Here is a 24,740-nt window from a genome sequence, read left to right as displayed (position 1 = left end):
CCTGATACACAAGGGCCGTTCAATTAGAACAATAAAAAGCTCTTTTAAAAGCACTTAAAAACATTATCGTGAAGATCAAGGTATCGCGGAGCGGGCAACCCCCCTCATGTACGTAATAATTTCTCTTCGTTCTAAGTTTTAATGTTGCTCCTTACTTTCAGTGGAAAAAAAAACATTTTTTTTATCTAATACTTATCTAGATCAGAGCGTTGAGCAGGGCAACCTATCACTCCTTGGCCATCATCACAATGCAGGAAAAAACTCATTAACCTAAACAACAGACGCAACTATCTTAGCCACGAGTGCTGCTTGTTATTACGTCCTTAAAGAAAACTTTTTCGTTCTATTCGGTGGAAGACAACGCGTAGCATGAGTTAATAATGTGTTTGGGGATTATTTAAAAACTAGGATGTTTTTTTTTAATTACAACGTTTTTAGAAGCATAAACAAAGCTCAATATGGACAAAAAGTTGCACTAAAAAAATAAAAATAAAAGATGCTTGATAAAGCGAAAAGTGGGATATCCATACGAACTCATCATATAAATTCCAAAAAATAGGTAACAATAATACTAGAAAAAATAATGGCAAAAAGAGACAAATTTACACAGCAATAAACCCCCCCCCCCAAAAAAAAAACAACAAACAAACAAGAAGATAAATACTAAAAAAGGCAGAAAAATTAATTACAAATCAACGAAAAAAAAAGAAAAAAGAAAGTAAAATAGAAATAACTTTCTCTCGAACCTTTTATTCGGACATTATTTAATTCCTAAAAAAAGAAAATTCACGATTTTAAAGTTAAGGTTCCCTTTCAGCTTGACAATAGAATCTAGGAATGAATTCAAAACTGACAGGCCTAAGCGTCTGGTCATAAAAATGGCTTTCGTTGTGTTTTGTGGCGGAAATGCAAGAATAGCAGCACTCATAGTCACACAGTCATAATAAAACGAACCGGGATTCAAAAATTCATAGAAAAAATCTGGTGCACGGGCATTCAAGCAGTGGAATGCAAACAATCCTCTTTGATAATCTCTTTTTCACCGACTTGTAAAATATTGAACTTTCTAAAAAGTCACTCAGTGCTATTAATACCACGATCAAACCTACCTGTCAATCTTAAAGTTTTATTCTGCAGAGTCTGAGCTAACCTGAAACTTCAATTAAAGTTACTCGTTCAAATCAAACGGTCCTAACTCCTATAAGGCCCAACTAAAGAATATTACGATTAATTTAGAATTTTAAAATGTAAAAATGTAGAAAACGGGTCAGAACTCCAAGGCCTCTCGCCAGCTTGCATGCTACGATGTGGCAGCGTTGTTTTCTCAACACAGATTTGGATTCAGAGTGAATCCTAAATACCGGATCTCTTCAACTTGTGCGAGTGGTAGAATGATATGGAACGACACAAGGAAGAATTGGAGCAGGACCAGTTCTCGTGCGTCATTTCCTTCCCACTTCTTATTTCATTGACGTATTTTTTTTTCTCATCCACAAGTCGGCCTATCCGGTCATACTCAAGTGGGTACAGAGAGATAGAGGGGTAACTAGCACAGAATCACAGCTAAAAATTCAAAAAAAAACTTGGTTGAAAAAAATTGTGGGGGCCCTTTGTTTTTGGGACTGATTTTTTTTATAGAGTAGTCTAGACTGATTTTAGACGTTTACCCTCCCCCACCCGCAGAAAATAAGGCTCTACAAATTTGAGAATTTTATTTGAGTTTTATTCTTTTTACTTTCCGTAGGGGGAAGAAATTTTGGTACTTGTATATTATGCGCCACTCACTCAAGTTTACGCTGTGTAAACTTTGAGAACACACCGTTTTTTTCGCTAGTTTCTTTGTTACTTTAAAAATAAATTTGTGCTATAGATTTCTACATTAGGGGGGGGGGGTAAAGCAAAACTGGTCTGCATGCAAAATGTGTTTTGTACAATTATTCTGCATATTAGATAGATAGGTAGATAAGTGTATTTTAAAGCCCAATATACGGCCATGAACACGCTAAAATAACATAAATGAAAGGCACAAATACCATAAACTTTGATGAGCGATCATCATAAAACACTTTAATGAAACATTACATTTACTTAATACTGAGATTTTTTTTCCCCCTTTTTAGTTAACAAAATTTCCAGATACCTCGCTATTCTTCTGTAATTTTTCAGTGGCCATATACCTAGAAAGAAATTGTTTTCTGACTTCAAACTGTCCAAATACTTTACCCCCCCCCCCCCCGTATGTGCAAATATATAGCCAAAATTATATATTTCCAACATACACTGTCACTTGTCTTTATCTTGTCTCGGGCTAAGCTGAAAAAAAAGTAACGAAGAAACCGGTTTGTTCTCGAGTTTTATACAGCGTAAACTTGAGTGAGTGGCCCATAATACACAAGTACGAAAACTCCTTCCCCCTACGGAAATTAAAAAAATAAAATAAAACTCGAATAAAATTTTCAAATTTGGAAAACCTTATTTTCCACGGGGGGGGGGGATAATTGCCGGCCACCGTCTAAACTAGTTTTTTGTGCTTATTCACACAAACTAAAGCAAAATTATCAAGTAAAGAAATAAAATGAAAATATTAAGTACCAGTTAAGTCTGCCAATTTAGCAACAGAGAAGGCTCTATCACCGTAGGTTCTTGCCAGATGCTTTGCAACTTCACTTTCAAGACCATAATCCTGGACGAGTTTTATATAAAGGTTATCTGTATAGTCGTGTGCTCCCTCCAGTAGTAGGCCATCAGTTTGAGAAGGTCTTTCAGGTTTCAGCCCAGTAGCTACAACACAGAATATATACTCGTACATAGTACATATACATCCAAAAACAAGCAACTCTTTATAAAGGGGTTAAGAGGATTATTTACTTGGGCATGTAGTACCCTTTTAATACTCATTTTTTTTTTGCTTTTTATTTATTTATAGCTTTTGACGGGTTTGAGTATCGAATGGGTCCTAGGGAACATGCATCAGATGCAAATAGAAAATTTCAGATTTAACAGCCAATTGGTAGATAAACTGCTAGCATGTCTAGTAACTGAATCATGCCTAGAAATCAATGGCTCTAGGAGTCATGTCTCCACCCATGAAATTTAACGATATATACTCCAATCTTATAGAGTAGCGACACTTCAAAGATGCAAGGACAGTTATGTACCATTATTTTTTGATGAAAATCATAAGAGAGCAAGAAACAAGATAAGATAACAACTAAAATTGGTTCTCCTGAACATTAATTCCAATTTGGCTGCATCAGTATTTAAAATAGTAATAAATACAAAGAATTTTGGATTGTTAGCTCTTCGAAACTTATTCCAAAGCAAATCTCAGCATTGCTGAATTCTTAAAAGCAATCGAATACAACTATTTAAATTATATTTTGAGGCATTTATTTCATTCGACTCTTCGAAACTAAAACAAAAAAGAACGCTAAGAGAAAACAAATATTCTTATACAAACCGAATATTACGCTTTTCGTTTCTCGGGACAACTGTAGCTATTCATAAAAAAAAGGTGTTGAGCAAAACTTCAGAAAAGGCTATTTACCCCGTTTCCACGATTTGTTTTGTGTTTGGAAAATATTTACTATCAACCTTAGAGGAGGGGGTCACCCCCCCCCCTGCCATAGTGAAAGAAAATATTAAAATGGAGTCCCTGTTCATTTCCTGACTTAAAAAAGTAAGGTTAAATTTAGCATGAACCAAACCTAAAAATAGTGCTTTGGTTATCACGCTACCACTAACATACTTTCGCAGCTAATTAATACCTGAGGGTTATACCCTTGAATAAGCTTCTTGGTTCTCAAACTGCGCTTAACAATTAATTCTACCATTACTATTTTCTACCAAAACTTTCATCTTTTTAAGGGTCAGCAAATTATCATTTTTTTCTAGTTTAGGATTGGGGGTTAAACATTCTTTTTCCTTCAACTGAGTCCCTAAATATCCCTAATACCCTTAAACTATCCAATTTATTATTAGACAACTAGAATAATTTTTTTCTATTTTAGGTTCAGTAACCCCTAGGTTCAGCAATCTTTTCCCTTTAATAAAAGCTGAAAATCCTAAGTAATGTTTTGATCCTTCAATTTATTATTTTGCACAGAAAAATACATTTTCCTTTCTTCATAAAAGCAATAACTGAGAACTTACCTTCAATTGCAGCGTCAAGTGTATCTTGTGCCATACTTCTGTATGTAGTCCACTTTCCTCCTGCTATGGTAATAAGATTACTTGGGCTAATATGCACAATATGATTTCTGGCTAGAGATTGTGTATCCGGCTTGTTGGGGTCAGAGACTAGAGGACGGATTCCACTCCAAGCAGAAAGCACATCACCCCGTCGAACTGAAATGAAAAGTTATTTATGGGACTCGATTTCCAAAGCTGGTTATTTTTGGGAAAAAAAAAAACCATAATAGCCAGGTTCCTTTTGGGGAATAGTAGAGATGTTTCTGAAAATCTCTAATGCTATTGACCTTGAAGTAAGCGTCAGCGAAGATGACGACGCAAAATAAGTTGACAACTTCATCGTCCCCAACCGCTTCAACGACTACAAAGGTCAGCTTATAAGACCAGAACAAGCAGGTTTCAGGCCGAGTAGAGGCTGCCAAGAGCATATTCTTACTCTCCACCTAATTATACAACAGCGCAACAGATTACCAACTGTCAGTCATCAGTGGCATTGTTGATTTCGTTCGTATTTTCCGTTCCTTATCGGAGCCGAGCTTCGGAAGATCATGATGAAAGAAGACGTCCTACCAGAGTTAATTTAAAATACTTAAAGGTAACTATGAGTCGACAGTCACGTTATTCCGAACTCTCGACAGCAAGACGACTGAACTTGACATGTAATCAGGAGTCAAATAAGATTTTCTTCTTTCTCCAATCCTGTTCAACTACATAAAATATTGATTCAATAATGGTTAGTTCGCTGTGTGCTAATAAAGGGTTCGTAGTTGAACAGAAGAAAAAGAACCCCATTAACCCCCCTCCTCACTACCTCGATTATTCAGACGATGTAGCTCTCTGAAGAAGCATGTCTGTGGAACTACAAAAAACGGTTAATGATGTTTCATGCCCATCAAAGAAAGCTGGCCTTATGATCGACCAAAACATTAAAACTAGATGTAATCAAACAAACGACCAAATGAGCTGGTTATTAAACTGGAGCATGAAGCCACCGATATTGCAGCAAAGACAGGAAAAAAAATGGGGCGCACTCACAAGTATAAAAAAGTCCTTCTCGAGAAGGAATGAATTCGTCCTAAAAACTAAGATGAGCCTGCATGAGTCAACCGTCGAATCAATCTTACTGCTCTCTAGTACCATTCGACCGGCATTACATATCCAAAAGCACTACGCCTGACCCCCTTTCGGTACTCATAAGATAGCGACAAGTGAAATTCCTTAGACACAGGGTAGGACATCTAACTGGCATCATATCCCACGGTGTCCTCACCTATTAGACCCTTCTAACTCGGGAACAGAGACTTGTATGCCAGAAAAAAATTTCGGCTAGGCATTAAGGAACAGCCTAGATCCTTACGGTGGCTTCCACCGACACAAATCCCAAAATTCCTTTTCCTTCCTTTTGGAAGATCCTGAGGTAGTATATTAGAATATTATACTTTAAGCACAAACTCAAAATCCCATGATTCTGAAATTATACGAAGCAATAGGTAACTTTCAAGAAAACAAAAAAGGACAATTCAAACTTCCGTTCTGTTTTATCTTTTCGAGATACACATGAGACTAAGCTTCCAGGGAGATTCGGAGTGCATTTGACGTTTTTATTTTAATTGCTTCACCAGATGTTTTGGAAATAAACCACCTTTTCTCAATATTTTTGTGGATTTAACCCCATATTCCGTTGTTTCAAATGTTTAGAGAGGCTGGAAATCACTCTTTAGACTTTCGGATGTTCTTAGGTGTAGCAAAGCGCTTTTATTTATGGTACAAATTCAAACGTAAAAAATTTGCGACGGCCATAATTCAAAAATAGCTATGAAGGAAGAAATGAGACCTAAAGGGAAAAAGAAATTTATGTTTCTAACGGTGTTGATTAGGTTGGTGTTACATCTGGTTGAGATTAGGGTGATGCACGGATTCTAAACCTTTACGGAGGCTCAGAATGGGGATATTGAGCTCGTGTCCCTCTGAGCTTGTTAATTAAAGCCCTTAGACTACCACTCCAATTAGTTTTGCTGTAAATTGAACATCAGTTGTGAAATGTGTAGACTCATTAACGTCTTTTATTTTTGGTTGTCTCTACTGCGATAATTGGATTTCAAACATTTGTGAAATGTGTGCTTCACAAGTTCTGATTTAGAACATCAATAATTTTTTTGGTCAGCAAGCTCAGAAATTCTTACATACCTATTATGTTTTGATTTATTTATTTATTTTGTTGGAAATCAAACACCAATTTCAAAATGTGAAATTAGTGTGTTTTGATTTATGACAGTCATAGTGCAAACCTAAGTATTATATATAATTTACCATTTAATACTTATGATTTATAATCCAAATAATAACGAATAATGAGCGGAAAGGATCAAGTACAAAGATGATATTCAAGGGGCATACCTGAACAGAGAGACATCAAGTTGTGGTTTGAAAAATATTCCTTTTCCTTTGGGGGATCTGAGGATCCCCTAAGGTATCAGACTTACATGGACTTATGCATATTATGACACAAACATGCAACATAATTTGAGTAAGCAGCTCTGAATCTCTTTCGGCGTTGAATCAATTGAACTTTTATTTCGCTTTCTTCCTATGCAAGAAATATGATATGAAACCAAAATATTCCCTCCACACATGATTCTTTTTAGTGTTTCCTTCTTCTTGAGTAGTAACCATGCAACATAATTTGATAACATGCAACATAATTTGAGTAAGCAGCTCTGAATCTTTTTCGGCGTTGAATCAATTGAACTTTTATTTCGATTTCTTCCTATGCAAGAAATACGATATGAAACCAAAATATTCCCTCCACAAATGATTCTTTTTAGTGTTTCCTTCTTCTTGAATAGTACAAAGCCCGTTTATTTGAACGGAATTTTTCGACTGTCGAGGTAAGTTGTTTACTTGACTCCTAATTAAACCGAAAATACAAACGATTATGGTTTGCCCAAGGACAAAAATTATAACGATTCTTTTTTTAAATAGTATGAGGTATTAATTTAAAAAAAAAAAAAAAAAAAAAAAATTACAACACAAACAAAAATACCAGAATTTTACAGCAGATATATATAGTCCCTGGTACAACATACCTTGAAACATACTATGCACTAACTAGAATTCATAAACTAAAATCGGAAAAAAAAACATTTTATATATTCAAATAGGAACATAGAGAACACTAGAAAAAAACTTCGAATGTTCTGTTCAATCAGATTTGTCTAAACAGTCCGTAATTCTACAATGAGATCAATGAATATGTTAGTTAGACACTGGGCTAGGCAGGGGGCAATAGACCAGTTCTGGTGATACATTTGGAACACACATAAGAAAGTCAAAGTTCATTAGAATACACAGGACAGTATTTTAACTTTTGCTTCACTTTAAGAACACCAAAAGTCAATCAGAAGAGCCCTACGTGACTAGAAACATCCAGAAAACAATTCGGAAAAGGCTTTTTTTTATGACAAAACAGAAAAGCAAAACTCAAGGAACTTAAAAGCACATATATGCCATGGAAAAACTAACGGCTTCTATTATTGCAAAATATCTAAAGTTTGTTTGCTTTTACCTCATTAATTTCTATTATTCTTGACAGTTGACATTACCGTAATGACAATAAAAAAAAATTTCTATTTCTCCAGCCTCGAAATATTCAAAAAAAAAAAAAAAAAATGGCATCTATATTCATAACCACTTCCTTAAGTCTTAATGACATTGAATCGATCAGTTCAAATAGAAATTATATTTGAAAAAAAAAAAAACAATACAAAGAGTAAAATAATACAAAAATAATACAAAGAAAGCCATATCAGTAGAATTAATTTTACCAGTAATGTTCCTAAAATCGTTGTTTAAAGCATCAACTTTTCACTTGTTCTTATTTTTCTTGTGGGCTTTGCATTTAGTACATTTTTTACACAAAAGCGTTGGGCCCATTGCATTTTTTTTGTTAAAAAATTTTCGAAGATATTTACGGTCTTCTACATTTACTCTATGGATATAAATCATAAACTTAGATTTGTCTATTTAATTTCAAATTTGATCAATATTTCGTACCTTCGATATCTGAACTAAGGTAATTTTTAACTTCGTTCAGGATAAACTGAATATCCTTCTCTGTAGGGGCTGGACTATAGGTTACTTCACATGGTGAATCTGTGGTGCCAGCAATGGTCATTCCTTCCCATGGGAGGAAAAAGATCACTCGTCCATCAGAAGTCGCTGGGTCTAGTAGGCCCATCTTTTGAGGGCTAAAAAATGAGAAATTATTGAAAATATTGTTTAATCAATGCATCTATCATTCCTCTGCTTTTCTCTGGCCATAAAATTAGGAGGGAAACCATTCGATCAGGAATTGAAGTTATAATACCCTTTTCAGGTAAATAAAAGGGATCAGAGGGCAGCCTGCCACCCTACCTAATCCTTTTGTCCCCAATAGCCCCTATGGAATAGACACAATATTTTTAGAGTAATTTCGCTTTTTAGCGATCAAAAAAGAAAAAACATAACACCTACAGTTCTGGGACAAGGGCGTTAAATTTTAAAAATGGCTCATTCTTCACAGATACAATTTAGCAGCATATCTAAGCATGTTGTGCATCGTTCAAACTAGAATGATGCAAAAACATTACATTTGCATGATTAAAGGCAAAAATTGCACATGTTACCCACTCAGCACCCCCCCCCCACCCAGCAGAACGAGAGGAGTCCTGACTATGATCATAGACGAGCTAATTTCAAGCTGCGGATTGACTCACTTAAAAACCGAGCTAAGTCCAAATAGCATAATTTTGTGCCATGGCTGTACAATCACTGATTGCAAAAACGAGCCAAAACGATTGCAAAAATTGCAAAACAAAAGCGAATAAACTAAACCATGGCTGGGTGCAAGAATGAGCTAAGTCCCAGCTATGGATTAATTCGGTACTTACATAAGCTAAGTCCTAGCTCAGAGTAAATACCAGCAAGGTCTTGACCCAAGGTAGAAACGAACCCAAGTCACAACTGCACACTGACTCGGTGCAAAAGAGTAGTCTTAATTTGCTGAGTCTAGGATGCTGACTGAATCCTTGCAAAAAAATCCAATCCATCATTCATTGTTCTGACACTCTAGCCTTAGGGGTGCTTGGTGGGGTGATAGTCCAACTCGTATTTTGCGGTAATTTCCGTTCGTTTTAAGTTTATTTGCTCTTTCTTAAAAAAAAAAACAAACTAAAACCCAAATAAAGGTTTATAAGAAAACTTGCTTGGGAAAATACTGATTGCATTAATTACGCTGGGAAACTAACCAATAACTACCCAAAAAGTGATAAAAAGAAATAATGACAGAAAGCAATTTATGTGCTAAAATAGGAAATGGTAACCAGATTTCATCTTTAAAAAGATAGAGAATAATTGAATCATCTAGAAAAAATGAAGTAAACACTACAAAAAACCACAGCACAGATGCACAAATTTCTTACCATAAGGGCGAGAAAAAAAGAAAGAAAAATCAGAGGAGATAGGGGGAGATAGATAGATAGATAGATAGATAGATAGATAGATAGAGAGAGAGAGAGAGAGAGAGAGAGAGAGAGAGAGAGAGAGAGAGAGAGAGAGAGAGAGAGAGAGAGAGAGAGAGAGAGAGAGAGAGAATTCCTATGGAGATTTTCTATGAAATTTCCACTAAATTAAAAACTTTCAGGATAGATTTTAATGGAAGGGTTCCGTCATAGCGTATGTTCCCGATATTGAAAAGATAAGGAACAGAGAGAACATCCATTTGTTGATGAGAATCGTCTAAAAAGAAAGAGTTTATCTACAAGGTAAGTTCAAGCTCACCACATTGGCCGAGAGAAGGAACCTCCTCTACATCCGTTTCGGTACCAAGACCCTGTCTGTTCCCCGATTACGTTCCATCATCCCCAAATCCTACCTCCCCGCCCACATCAGACCGTCCCGTATAAAATACCAAAAAGTCCAGAAACTGACTCCCTGATCCCCGCTAAACATGAAATATATCGCAAGAGTTTTGTTCCGAGTTTTGTTGAGTTGTATAATAGTGAGGAAAACTAGTCATTAATTTTATTGTCATCTATTTATTTTTTCATTTTGACTTTTTAGCTAAGTTTCGACTCATCTTTTTTATGTGATTTGTACAATAGATTATGTTTGATTTGAAGGTCAAATGCTTTCGATATATATGTGTATATATATATATATATATATATATATATATATATATATATATATATATATATATATATATATATATATATATATATATATATATATATATATATATATTTCTGACGTACAATTCAAATTCGGCAACCATGCTGTGAAATAATTTTTTAATTAAATTCTATTCTATATTCTAAAATCACTTATGGGCTTACCTATAATATCCCGGTAATACGATATGAGCCCCGGAAGAAGGTGCACATATATCCATCACAGTCTGATTATCTAACTTTCGGATCGTATCAGTAAAAGGTCCAGTTGCATTAATGATACACTTTGCTTTAACGTCCCATTCTTTACCTGAAATTAAATAGTAATATAAATACTTTAGTTTAATAACTACTAGTAATATAATTATCTTTCACAGCAATATTCTAGGTGCGAAGCACATTAAGAGTACCCTTTATGACATTAGTCTTCTCACTTGTAACCTAACCTAACCTAACCTAACCTGACTTGATAAATTCAATTCAAAATCAACGGACACTGCTTTAAGAGAATTTTACCATGCCAGACAAAGCTATTTCTTCCGTACTCTTCACTGGACGTTTCTTAATGCAGGGAATTAGAGTGAGCCATATTCCGGCACTTTCACCTTGATTCATAACTTGACAAACGGTGTTACGAAGAGAGAAAACTTTTCGAAAGAAAAGTGCTGGTTTACTAGTATTAGAAAAAAAATTTACAACTGGTGAAAGCTTTTTAGTCCTACTTATTTAATTAAAATTATTAATCCTAGTATAGGACGTGTTTATAAGTCCCATCTTAAACACATTGTAATAGGAACAGGTACCTTCAGAACCCAGTGCATTACCATCAACGTATTTCAAATCAACCTTCACTACCGCCATAGCTGAGGTCCAAATCTATAAAGCTGCGTAAGTAGAGGGTGTTCATATTCTACTCTTTTATCTTTTGGTCTCCTAGAGAGCAGATTCTTAGGAAGTAAATAGCACCATCATATTACCCGCCTTAGACATTCAGCTACGGTGGATATTAATTGTATTAAATAGTCAAAGCGCCTAGACATTTATGCGGCAAGTAGGTCTCCGGATGACATAGTTCTGGCAGTGAGAATAGCTCTTGACGATGTGTGTAAATTTATCCTAAAGGTGAAAAAAAATCAGTTAAAAAAACAAAATAAAAATACACCGAGAGCTGAATACAGCTTTTTTTATATACTGGTAAAAAAAAGTTTCCCAAAAAGATGTTTAAAATTAAATCTAAACCAGCGATTCTAAAATGAATAATAAATTCAAACTTAAAACGAACAGATATTTCCACAAATAAGAGGAAGAATACCACTCCTTTAAATCTTCTAAAGCCTAGAATTTTATTTGCGCTTTACTGAACATACATTTGTGTTTCGCACAGTGTGGTTTTTATCTGACGTAAAATCTAGAACAACAATAAAACGACAAAATCACAATTTATATGTTCCGTTTAATATTTTCTTTTGGATGAGATAGAACAAAAAAAAATTTTTTTCACATAATGCACTCCAATGCACAAGTACTCTAAAGACACTAACTCAAGGGTACTCTAGAAGATCCTTTTTTAAAAAGAGAAATGCTTAAATCCAAAGTTACACACATTTGAAACTAGCAATGAGATTGAAGTTTCTGTTCCAATAAGGGCAAAACAATCTATGACGTTAGCCCTTTTCACGCTTTTCAAGTATTTTAGGGGCTAAATTTGTCGCAATCTGTGATTTCAAGCTGAAGGATGATTATCCGTCACCAACGATAATTGAGTTCTGGAACTGAGTGCTATCATTAACAAAAGCAACAAGAACATCCAAAAAAGGCGGGACATTACTATAGACCTGGAAGCAATCAGGATGACTTAGACGACAGCAAACTACAGGTTCCTCTTTCGTAACTAGAAACTAAATTTTTGATATCATTAGAATATAAACATCATTAGCCTAAGGAATTAGTCCTGATGGATACAATAAAGTATATACGAGGGTAAGCGAAACAGGCTTTTCGGGGAGTCAACACTCGTTCCCACCTTTGTAGGAGGCAAGACTCCTTCAATATTTGTCGTCACTACATCTGTCAGAACAGGTTATTGGATCTCAACCAAACTTAGGGGAAGGAAGAAAAAGTCACCTAGTTGAGTTCCTTGGGTGCCCAGAAACAATCTATTGTTATCTTTGGAAGGGGGAAGAGGGATCCCTAAATTCTTGCCGTCAGGACATCTACCTATAAAAGTGGTTAAATTACAAGCAAATTTTGTGGAAAACTTAGTTGCTGAAAGAATCATCCTAATCGACATTAACACTCACTAGTTGGATAGAGATTGAGAGACCCTATGAGGACCAAACACCTTGAGAAGGAACTAAGAGATTTTCACCTCAAAATTTAGCCTTAATTCCCTAACATTAATATAAACACTAGCGCTGAAGCAATCATGAAATGTCTTATGTTTATTCACCTAGATCAAGAGCTCTTTAAGTATTGACGAAAAATTCTCAAGAAAGCGGTTTTCTAGGTTCGTCCTAAAAGTAATTGTTAACCCTACTATTTAATTAGCAACTAAAATTTTGAATTAAATTACCCCCATTGACAGGAATAGCCCCTCTGGAGCAATTCAGCCGATTCCTCCTTTTGGACATTCCACCTTGCTCTAACATATACTTATGCCTGCGTACTAAAAGCACTCCATATTCCTAAGGACTAGATCAATTACCGATAAAGCATTATATACATTTTATTCTATTTAAAGGGACTCCCCGTTGAAACTATAGGGAAAATAAGAAAAAAACATGTTTATTTTCCCCCAAAAATCAAAATTTCATGGGGGTCGCGGTTGAAATTTGAGACTCACCAATCCAGTTTCTGAGACTGGTAGTTCCGGCGTCATTTATTTTAGACCCATGGCACACATTAGTGAGGCTTGTGTGTTATGCGAGTGGGACAGGTGGAACATATTTACCACCCTATATATTATTCCATCTCTTCCTCCTATCCTGTTTAGAGCAAATAACACGTTCAACATCGTATTCCAATGATTGCTCAGCATTGACTTACATCGCAGCAATTCCTTTGCTGGCAATTTTTCAAGCTTCCTCATCACTAGGCTACATTTATTAGTAATTGAAGCCTCGAGAAAGTCAAACTTTTGGTGAATATTGCAAAGTTCATATACCAAACTGTTGGTTCATTCTCTAATAAGTTTTTGAGCCAACTGTTTAGTAACATTTGCAGAAATCGAATTGACATGACTAGGCTTAGGTCCTGTCCGTCCTTGAAGGTTGCCTTAAGGACTTTATTTGTAATAGCGTCGATACGCCTTCAGTATGCCTCACGGTCTTCTGCTAGGCAAAGAAGGTCAGAAGGCCGATGAGGCGCGAAGCTTTCCTTCCATCTGTTTGGGGACGACCACGAGGACAAGAACCGTGAATTCGGTCTTCAGAGACGTTTTTCGGGAGACACAAACCAATTGGTACTATTAATTGTTGCTGTTATATCAGCCCTAGACATGTTGTCTTGTACAGTTGTTGCCGGGAAAGCTTTACAACCTGAACAAAATTCAAATTTAAGTCACCTTCACTACACATTCTATTCAGCAAATAATAACATCCGGAGTTAAACTTACATATTAGGCTACTTATGGTAATAATCACCTCACACTTTAAGTTTTGTAAGTCAGATAGTATATATTACATAATTCTATTTTTGGGATGTAACCACAATTTATTTGCTGTGGTAAGGCTACTGGCCACTGAACTGTCAATCATAACAAAACCAGATAATTTCGCATTTAATCGACTAGTTCTTCTATTAGAACAAGATTCTTGCTTCATTAGAACCAGAGAAATTCTGTGAAATCTATTTTCAGAATATAATTCCCAGTTTAACTGCATCCCAACACAAAAGTAGTTAAAACGATCACCAGAAATAATAGCAGATTATTGATCCAAATATATGCTGCAAAAAGGTCGCTGTCCATATATTGCACAGCGACCCACATTCTTTCTTTGACTTCGCCATGGTCACCAATTCGTTTTTTTCGGACATACTTTACTACACACTCCTGATAATTCAAACTTACTTCAAGTTATGGAATATCTTTACAAGAACATGAGTTATAGGAAGATGTACAATTCAATGTGCCGACTCAATGCTTATACTTATCAAGTTAGAACCAATAGGCGGAACTGCATAGCGTCTTAAGTAGACAACATTCAACTAGAAAGTGCGGTTAGATGTACGATCCCATGGGCATGGCCAAACTAAAGGGAGGATCAAAATAACACATGAAATACATACAGTAAGAAATTTACACATGTATCCCCTGATAAAAGTTGATGAAGAATGATTGAACATCATTGCTATTTTGAAAAATCCCCTTCCTCTCGAAAAAGAAAGCAATCTCAACACAAACCTAGTGGGGAGGCAAAACTCTACGTTCTTATTTTTAGCTAAAAAGAAAGAATAAATAAATTTTCAGGTGTTGTCTTAAAGGCTAATTAAGCTAAAAGATGTAATTACTTTAAAATGCTTGTTTGATGTCGTGTATTTGAGCTCAAGGTCCATGGTTGAACTAATTGACTCATAATTCAGCCATACGTAGTTTGATAACTAGGTGAAAACAAGACAGAAAAAGTATCTCACCCGAGATTTCGTCTCGAACTAGAGCACCACAAAGAATTTCTTCACCTTCTTCATTGGGCTGTTTATGCAACTTGACGACTCTACAGTGATTAGCAACAGTTGCACCAAGACGTGCTGCCGTCATTGCAATGGAAATATTCATTCTTGCATCATTGTGTTGACCTAAATAAATACAATGAAAAGCTTATTCGTGTATACAAATATTGAAGTTTCTTTGTATGATGTGGAAAGTCTCGTAAACGAAAGTTGGAGAATATAGAATAAATCCCACTTTTCAAAAGGAAACGCAAACTACCATTCTTCAATTAGAAAAATTTCTGCTCTATATCTCCTTTACAAAAATCTTTTAAGATGAATTAGACTTCATGCAGTATCAGCAAATTTCAAGTTTTTTTACAAAAAAAAATTTAGAATGTGAGTTTTCAAAACCTAGCGGAGGAGGGGGGGGGGAGCGATTGCGACCCCTAACTACCCCCAATTAGTGCCACTGTGTAAAGCAGGAATGTCAAACTTCATTGCTACGCCAGCAACACGCAGATACTGGGAAGAACCGAACCCCCATCATGCCCGTTGCATTATTCACCAAGCAGTTTTATGTACGAAGGTTACAAGGTTAGATAATGTCTTGTCGTATGTTAAAAAAGTAATAAATTCTTATAGAATTACGTGGGTTAAATCAGCAATAGTATTGTACCTTCCTTAGCGAAGTAGAAAGAGAATATTTCGGATTCTCTCATGTATCCGGGATCTGCTGGCTATCTAGCTGGCTAGATCTGCTGGCTAGATCTGCTCCGAGATACTAAAGAAATTCTGGGATTTAAAAGATGAAAAACGTCAATTTTTACATTCAAAAGCTGACACCTGACCTTTTTTTAGTGATCCATTTTGGCTACAAGATTTTAAGCTCATGATTGATATAAAACATTTGATTGATCTAAATTTATCACTACAAGGAAAGGAGCAACTTGTGAGTTGGTTTTATGCGAAAAACATTTGCGAGAAGAAAATTTGACGAATTTTCCAATATGTTACATGCATAAATGAAGTTCAAGTAATCGCTGCATATTATTGGAAATACGCTGAAAATGCTGCGAATCTCAGAAATTAGTTCTAAGAAAAATTTGAAGATTTTGAATACTTGGATAGCAAATTAACATTATTTTATCGATTCATTCAATATACAACTAGACGTAATGATACACTAATGGAAGTAATATAGATTCAGTGTGTTTGGGATAAAAAAAAAATATTCTAGGATGTTGAGGTGCCGGAAATTAAAAGATATGTACCAGTAAAACTTCAAAATACTAGAAAGTTAACATATGAGATTATGTTCATGTTTGTAAGTAAAAACCGTTGCGAGCAGTTATTTTCGTCTATGAATGGCATAAGTCTCCGTTATTCACGTCACAAATTGCGCCCTCTTGAAAATAAAAAACGGAGGCTTAAATAGTGCTTGGTTTCAATCAAAATTACAATTTAAGGATTTCTTAGATTGCTAAAAGCAACTATAAGGCAAATTTACCAGTAAAGAATTTCCCAAGATCAAGACGAAGTAGAGACACGGTTCAGAAATAGGGCGATTTCCACCAAAGTAGTTGCAAATCTGTAGTCCAGCAATTCCAAACAGATTCAACAAAGCCTCAAAATGCAGGCTATTTTTTGTTTTCAGCTTCGAGTATCTTACCGTTTATTAATTTTTTAATTACAAGTTTGCGAACATCCTTTTTATTCGTAAATTTATTATTTCAACCTTTATTCTTTTTTTAATTTCAAATACCCAGATTTCGCAAAAGGCTAAACTGAGAGTATTGCACAACAACTATGAGTGATCTGAAACTCAGAACATATGTTTAAACTTCAATTCAAAGAAAAACAAAATAGCAACTAAAATGTTTGTTCTTTTTAAATAGTAAAACTAAATTGGATGTAGTGGAGCTCAGAAGTTATTTGTTTTTTTTTTGTTCCTGGAGACTTCAGTAGCACTTTGATTTTTATAAATGGTATGATAGAAAAAAACTTCCAAAACATACATCAGTTTTAGTCAAGTGGAAACAACACAACATCCTTTAGGCTGACTTGATAGGGACAGAAGCCATTGTCATTTGCGTTAAAGCCTTTTCGTTATAACGTTATTCGTTATGACTTATTTTGCTCATTTCAAGTTTTAAAATACTTTTTAATTTTCCTTAAAACACTTATTTTTGCATACTTTGTTTTCCAATTTATTAAAAGAAGAAAAGAGACTAGAAACAACTTACCATCATAGTAAACAATAGCACCACAAAGTTTATCCTTCTTCAACATCGGAAATAATTCCAAAGCTCTACTTTTACTCAGATAGTAAGAATTTTGCAGACCCTTGGATCCTGCAACCAAATCATAAGCCTTGATACCGACCCAAAAATAAGGAACTTTCCACCATCTAAAAAGAAAAGAATAATACACAGGGAATAAACAAAAATAAAGAATACACATTGAAATAAAGATGCAAATATTTGTAGCTGAATATCCTACTCCTATGACGATAATCCGTGCCAAATATCGAATCAGATAACCAGGAGTGACATTAATCTCGAATATTTCTTTGCCACAATAAAAATTTTGAGGCAATATTGGAATCGGAAAGGCACTAACTTAATAATCAACAAAGTAAAAGTTTGAGAGCTCATCAAGACTCCCTTAAGGCCAGACTCTCCTTTAAAGTTTCCTTTTCTCTTTTTTATGTTTCCCAACTTAAATAATGGCATCAGAAAATGCTTAAAACTATGTTGTGACCAAAAAGGGCCTAGGCTTGCATAAAGTTTCCTTTAGACTAGATGTCCCAAGAACTGCTCACAGTCCAGTCGTAATCTAGCCTAAGCACTTTGGATAGACTGGACTTCGGAAGCACTTAGGATTTATTGGTCTCCGGGATTTACTGGCAGGACCGTTTGCTTCCCCAAGGGCTGTAATTACGATGTAGAAAGAAAAACAACCCATTTGATGTCTTGGCTGCAGAATAGATTTTTTTCTGAGTTTCAGAAATTCATCTCCCCCCAGAGTTAGGAAGCATGGAGCCCGGCGATACAGGAAAGACTTATTCAGGTAGGATGTTTTTTTCCCGGTAACCTTGATCAGCATTTACATTCTCTTAAACATTAATAATACTACTAGCCCAGCTGCGGACACTCCTTTTTCTCACCTCTCTATTCGAAGCTTCACTCTTTATTCCATTCCACGGTTCCTCTTCCTTTCAATTCTTTCTTATCACCTCTATCCGTCCCCATTCGGGATGACCTGCGTTGGGCCCCAGATGGGCGGTAAAAATGCACGATTCTTGGCAATCTATCACCCTTCATCCTTAAAACATGGCAGAGTCATCTTAACTTTTCTTACAATACAGCGCAGAAAATGGGGTCAAACAACATTTTTCTTTTAGTTTTTTTTTATGCGGTCAGGCAACCGAGTGCCTGGAATCATCATTAAACAATTTGTCTGGAAAATATCTAAAATGTTTTCCTGAACCCTTCGAAGTAACCACATACCAGAGCCACACTTGACCAAAATCATTACCGTCGCTTGTAATATTCTAATCTTAGTTCGAAGGCTTAATTACTTATTCTTCCAAAACCTTTCCAACTACGAATCAACACTCTACGCCTTGAATATTGTACTTTTTATATATTCACTGCATTCACAATCATTACTAATTATGCTAACCAAGTAAGTGAAGCTATCCGCTTGCTCGATTTTCTTGTTACCTATAATCGCCAATACATCCTCATTTATTCCCAGTTTAAGTGATTTTGTCTTGTTAGGTTCAATTTTAAACCTAAACTCGGACCCTAAAACCTAATATGCACACTGAACCATAAACTTGCACCCCGAATTCCATTCTTTTCAGTAATATTTTACCTAAGACACTCAAATCATCTGCATATCCAAGCCTAGGCAGGGGCACATCCAGGATTTTTTTAGGGTGGGGGGGGGGAGGGGGGCACAAAATAGGATGATCCGATAAAAAAAAATTAGGGGGGGGGGCAAAATAGATTTATTCAATAAATTGGCCCGAGGATCAAGTTTAATTAATGTAAACGTGAGTTGAATAAGTAAAATAAACTACTTCAGAATACGCTAGGGGGGGAGGGCGCACCCCTCGCCCCCCCCCCCTCTGGATCCGCCACTGAGCCTAGGAGTTTCACTTTCTTATTTGACACCATGTTCTCCCATAGCCTTTGCCAAGTTCCTTAGGACAAATTTCATCAAAATAGTCCGTATAAACTGGAATAGGATACAATCTTCTCTAGCCCCTAATTCTGAACCGAAACATGTCACCTCAACTCTGACCACAGCAACATTATCAATGAACATTGCACTAGTCACCTAAATGTGTTTGTCTGCTATACTATAAACGGATAGGACATATACTAAAACTTTTCTATCAGCTGAATCACATGCCTGTTAATGATTTATAAAACTGAGTACTCAAGAGGACTGATTGTTCAGACAATTCTCAACTCCTTATCTACGAGTGGAAATCTAGTCACATTATTCCCGTTCCTAAAACCACGCTGTTTATCTCTTAAAACTTTATTTGCAGCTTTTTTAAGTCTAAAAAGCATTATCATACTAAGTAATTTGCTTCCTACAGAAACCAAGCTAATGCCTCTATAATTACCGCACTCACTCTTATTATGCTGTGAGTGAATGTAGTAATAGCTAATTACTCATCACCATGGTAAGTAATTTTCTTTCCACAGACATAAAGATGATACCTCTGTAATAACTGCACTCACTTTATTATCCTTCTTATAAAGGGGGGAGGGGGTACGGTAATCAAAGTTTTCCTAAATCGATAGATACAATCCATTTAAAAAAAAACGTATCCATAATCTTTACTATCTCATCCCTAGCTTCGTAATCACCATATTCAAAAAATCTTTTACCACACTACCAGCACCTGAGCCCTTACCATTATTTTAGTCTTTTTAGTAAAGTTCCTACCTCCAACTCCAACTAGTCGTAATTTCTATAGCATGTAATTACGTGCATCTATATAATATTTATATGAATCATACAACTAAGTATATTGAGAATTTTCAACAGTTCAGAAACAAAGGAAAAACTAGTAAGTAAAGAGGTGAAAAGATGGTATTACAAGTAAAAAAAATTAATAAGGCTGAAGGAACTAATAGTATGATAAATGAGTTCTTGGAATGCAGTGGTTACCAAGTTAGACATAAGATACTGAAAATTACGAATACGATTCCATATAAAGAGGAAGTACCGAGTAATTTTAGGAAGACTTCAATGAAACCTATTAACAAGAAATCGGACAAGAGTGAATACATTATTTAATAAGAGTTCGATTTCTTTAGGAACCAAATTGCTTAGCAAGATGATGCTTATTAGACTAAGTGATGCTGTGGATAAAGCTTTATGAATAGAACAATGTGGTTTTAGGAACAGGAATTAGACCAAACTTTTATACTTATATTAATGACCAGAAGCGTTTCAATTACCAAGCCCCTTTAGTCCTGAGTTATATAGATTATAAATGGATCACGTTCAATACGCACCCGCAATCTGAATTTCTTAGCATACAAAATTAACGGTCCATGTACAGGTCTTCCTATATAACAATTAATATAACTGGCCCAGCAAAGAGTCATTTGCTGATCTATAAACACCTTTTTAAGGGAAATTACGTATTGACATCATACTCGCTTTCTACAAAACCGCATTTAAGGCATTCATAATGAGGACACCCCTACTTTATAATGAGGACACCCCTATTAGTGGGCTCCAACGAGCTGGTGTAGTTTAGCTGAAACTTATTCCAGTCAGAGCCAGTCCAAAGAATATGATATCAATAGGCTTAGCGAGGCACTGAAAGGAAAACTTAACATGTTAATTTGATACTGTACCCGTCTGACTGACCGTATTTCAAACAGTTGACTGTACAAAAATTGTGGTTCAATCCCGCTTTCTAAGGCTATAATGAGAGACAGGTTGAGATGGGTAAGGCACGTTCTGTGGATGAAGGATGACAGATTGCCGAAGATTGTCCTTTTTGGCCAACCATCTAGGGCCCAAAATAGCAGGTCGTCCGCGGTTGGGGTGGGAGGATGTTATAAAGAAAGATATAAGGGAAATGGAAACTTCCTGGGAGGGTGTAAAGAGGGAGGCTTTGAATAGATTGGGATGGAGGAGGAGCGTGTGTAGCTGTGTTTGCCTTAGGCGGTTTGGTTCTGTGGTGGATTGTTAGCAGTAGTAGTTGTTGTACCATCTAACCAAGCCGGAATGGTTATGATGAGTTATTCTCCTCTCCAAATCGCTTGATGTAGTTACGGTCTCAAGCATAGCATGGCACATATGATAGGTAACTAGGATTGCTTGATGCCCAATGAATTACAGCGTTCTTTACAGGTTTTAACCTGATTCTTAAAAAAGTTCTTTTTCTAACTTCTATTGTTCTTCCTTACAAACCTTTCGAAAATCTAAAAGAGTTTTCGTACCCACTGATTTACGATAGATCGATTCAGTTTTTCAACGAGTTAGAGGCAACGCTATAGCGTTGCCTATAGTAAAGGCCATACGGCTCCAATGTTTTATTATTTATTATTATTAATTAAAAATAACTTTCCAAAAAATAAGTTTTTGAAAGAAAGGTAAAGGCCATTTTCAACTTAAGCTCAGCAGATACAAATACCTTTTAAAATTCAAACTCAAAACGACCAGAAATCACTATTAAAGAATAAATGAAACCAAAAACGAACAGAAATTAAGTTAGCAATCATAGCAAAAACATACAGCAAGTAATAATATAAATGAATAAATAGATTTTAAAGCGATTAAGTCTTAGATTGAAAATTAAAATCAAGCTTAAGGCGAAAAAAATATTTTCCTATTGAAGTATAAATGAAACTTAAAACGAACAGAAATTAAATAAACAATCAATGCAAACAAACATACAACAGATATTAATGTAAATTAATTAAAAAAATCTCAAAACGAGTGAAACTTAAATTGAATATGCAAATCAAGCTTGAAACGAACAAAAATCACTACAAACAAGAGTTTGGATATGACATCCTTCTCTCAATGTAAAAGTCTAAAACCTACTGCATCATTGGCGCTTTGAATTTTAAGTTTGAGTTCAACTTTGAGTTTTAATTTTAAAAGGTATTTGTATCTGCTGAGCTTAAGTTTAAAATGGCCTTTACTTTTCTTTGAAAACTTATTTTTCGTAAAGTTTTTTTTAATTAATTTTTGTTCGTTTTTGATTGCAAAAAGTTTCTAGTTTATAAAAATTCCTTATTTCAAAATAAAACTTAAAAAACAAATTAAATATTCATCGAAATATCATAACTGGTATCAAAGTAACAATATCAAATTGAAAAAATGGGTTTATGTCAACCTCGGAGTTTTTATTATCTGATGTTTGAACTATTTTTAACAAAATCGCTATCTCAAAATTTTTATCGGATGGGTTTAGGGAAAAAGGGCGTGGCGGGACTAATTAACCTTCGGTCTCTTTTGACTCTTTAAAACTGACCTAGAACTTTCTATTTTCAATCAAATGAGCCCTCTCTGAAGTTTATACAAGTATCTCTTCTATAAGAACCATATATATCCCCTGGGGCCCTGGGGGTTGTGTTGACACCAGAGTTTTATTATCTGATGGTTGAACTATTTTTAACAAAATGGTCACCTCAAATTTATATCGTAATGGTTTATCTATCCGATAAACCCAAAGGCGTGGAGGGCGGGAGGGGCTAGTTGCCCTCCGATCTTTTTTCACTCTGAGAAAATGAAATGCAAATTTTAACTTCCATTAAATGAACTCTCTCTGGAGTTTATAAGAGCATCCCTTTCATAAGAACCAAATACGGCCCCAGGACATAGCTTACAATGCCTGCCCCTGGGGCCCTGGGGGGATGTGTCGACACCGGATTTTTTGTTATCTGACCTTTGAACTATTTTGAAAAAAATGGCTCTCTAAAAGTTCTTATCGGATGGGTTTGAGGAAGATAGGCCGCGGAGAGGGGATAGTCGCCCTCCGATTTCTTTTGACTCTTAAAAAGTGAACGAGAACTTTCAATTTCCAATAATATGAGCCCTCTTCGAAGTTTATACGAGCATACCTTCCATAAAAACCATATATGCCTCAAGAGCAATACCTACAACGCAGGCCCCGGGCCCGGGGGGGGGGGGGTGTCGACACAGGAGTTTTTCTTATCTGACCTTTGAACTAGTTTTAACGAAATGACCATGGGCAAAGGAGTTTTTGTTATATTTTCTTTGAACTATTTTTAACAAAATGGCTACCTCAAATTTTTATCAGATGTATTCGGGGGAAAGGGCTTGGGGGACCAGATGCCCTCCGATTACTTTTGACTCTTAAAAAGGGCACTAGAGCTCTCGATTTCCAATCGAATGAGCCCCTTTGGAGCTTATTCAACGACCCCTTCTATATGAAGTGCCTCTAAAAGTGAATTACAACTTTCTATTTCCAATCAAATGAGCCCTCTAGGAAGTTTATACGAGCATCCCTTTCATAACAACCATATATACCCCCAGGGTATAACTTAGAAAGCCCACCCTCGGGCCCTGGGGGGCTGTGTCGACACCGGAGTTTTTTGTTATCTGAACTTTGAACTATTTAAAAAAAATGTCTATCTAAAATTTTTGTTCTGATACATTTAGGCCGTGGAGGGGAGGAGGCTAGTTGCCCTCCGATCTATTTTGACTCTTAAAAAGTGAACAAGAACTTTCAATCTCAAATTAAATAAGCCCTCTTCCAAGCTTTTACGAGTATATCTTTCATAAAAACCAAATATGCACCCAGAGCATTACTCATACCACTTGCTTCGGGGCCCTGGTGGGTTCCATTAACAGAGGAATTTATCTTATCTCAGCTTTGAACAATTTTCAATATAATAGCTATTATAAAAATTTCATCGGATGGGCTTGGGGAAAAAGGTTGTGTGTGTGTGGGGGGGGGGGGCTAGTTGCCCTCGGATATCTTTTGACTCTTGAAACTTGAACTAGAACTTTCAATTTCAAATCAAATGAGCCCCCTCTGAAGTTTATACGAGCATCCCTTTCATAAGAACCATATACGCCCACAGGACAACACTTAAAACGCTTATCCCCTGAGCCCTGGGGGAAGTTTTTGTTAGCTAATTCTTGAACAATTTTCAAAAACCTGGAAATCTGAAAATTTGTAGCGTATGGGTTTGTGGAAAACGGGGTGTGGGGGAGAGGGCTAGTTGCCCTTACATCTCTTGCCTCTTGAAAAGTGAACTAGAACATTTAATTTTCGATCAAATGAGTCTTCTATGAACTTTATACAAGCATCCCTTTCATAAGAACCATAAATGCCCTTAGGGCATAACTTAGAACGTCTTCCCATGGGCCCTGGGGGGTTATATTGACGGCGGATTTTTTCTTATCCGACCTTTGAGCTATTTTTAACAAAATGTCTATCTCAAAATTTTCATCAGATAGGTTTGTAAAAAGAAGGCATGGAGGGGGGGGGGTGCTAGCTGCCCTCGGATCTCTTTTGACTATCAAAAAGTGACATAATTTCCTGAATTTTCAACTACGTTGAACAAAATGGATATCTAAAAATTTTGATTGGATGTGTTTGAGTTTCTGTTATCTGACTTTTGAGCAATTTTTAACTTAATGGCATTCTCAAAATTTTTATTGGATGCATTT

The 24,740-nt window shown here is 35.8% G+C and overlaps 1 protein-coding gene across 1 annotated transcript in view; it reads right to left on the bottom strand.

The window, feature by feature from the left end:
* Positions 1-24,740, bottom strand: part of Gpo1 (glycerophosphate oxidase 1) — a 97,246-nt gene that overhangs the window by 13,557 nt on the left and 58,949 nt on the right. Inside the window, exons 5-10 of the mRNA XM_089095419.1 lie at positions 17,294-17,457; positions 15,033-15,194; positions 10,566-10,710; positions 8,245-8,438; positions 4,153-4,347; positions 2,593-2,781 (exon numbers count right to left, since the gene is read on the bottom strand). Coding sequence (XP_088951545.1) covers positions 2,593-2,781; positions 4,153-4,347; positions 8,245-8,438; positions 10,566-10,710; positions 15,033-15,194; positions 17,294-17,457 — 1,049 coding nt within the window. The remainder of the gene's footprint in view (positions 1-2,592; positions 2,782-4,152; positions 4,348-8,244; positions 8,439-10,565; positions 10,711-15,032; positions 15,195-17,293; positions 17,458-24,740) is intronic.

Source organism: Artemia sp. Qi Xiang Cuo, chromosome 10 (genome assembly GCF_049724085.1).
Source record: "Artemia sp. Qi Xiang Cuo chromosome 10, ASM4972408v1, whole genome shotgun sequence".
Classification (NCBI taxonomy): domain Eukaryota; kingdom Metazoa; phylum Arthropoda; class Branchiopoda; order Anostraca; family Artemiidae; genus Artemia; species Artemia sp. Qi Xiang Cuo.
This window is presented reverse-complemented; position numbering and strand designations above follow the sequence as displayed.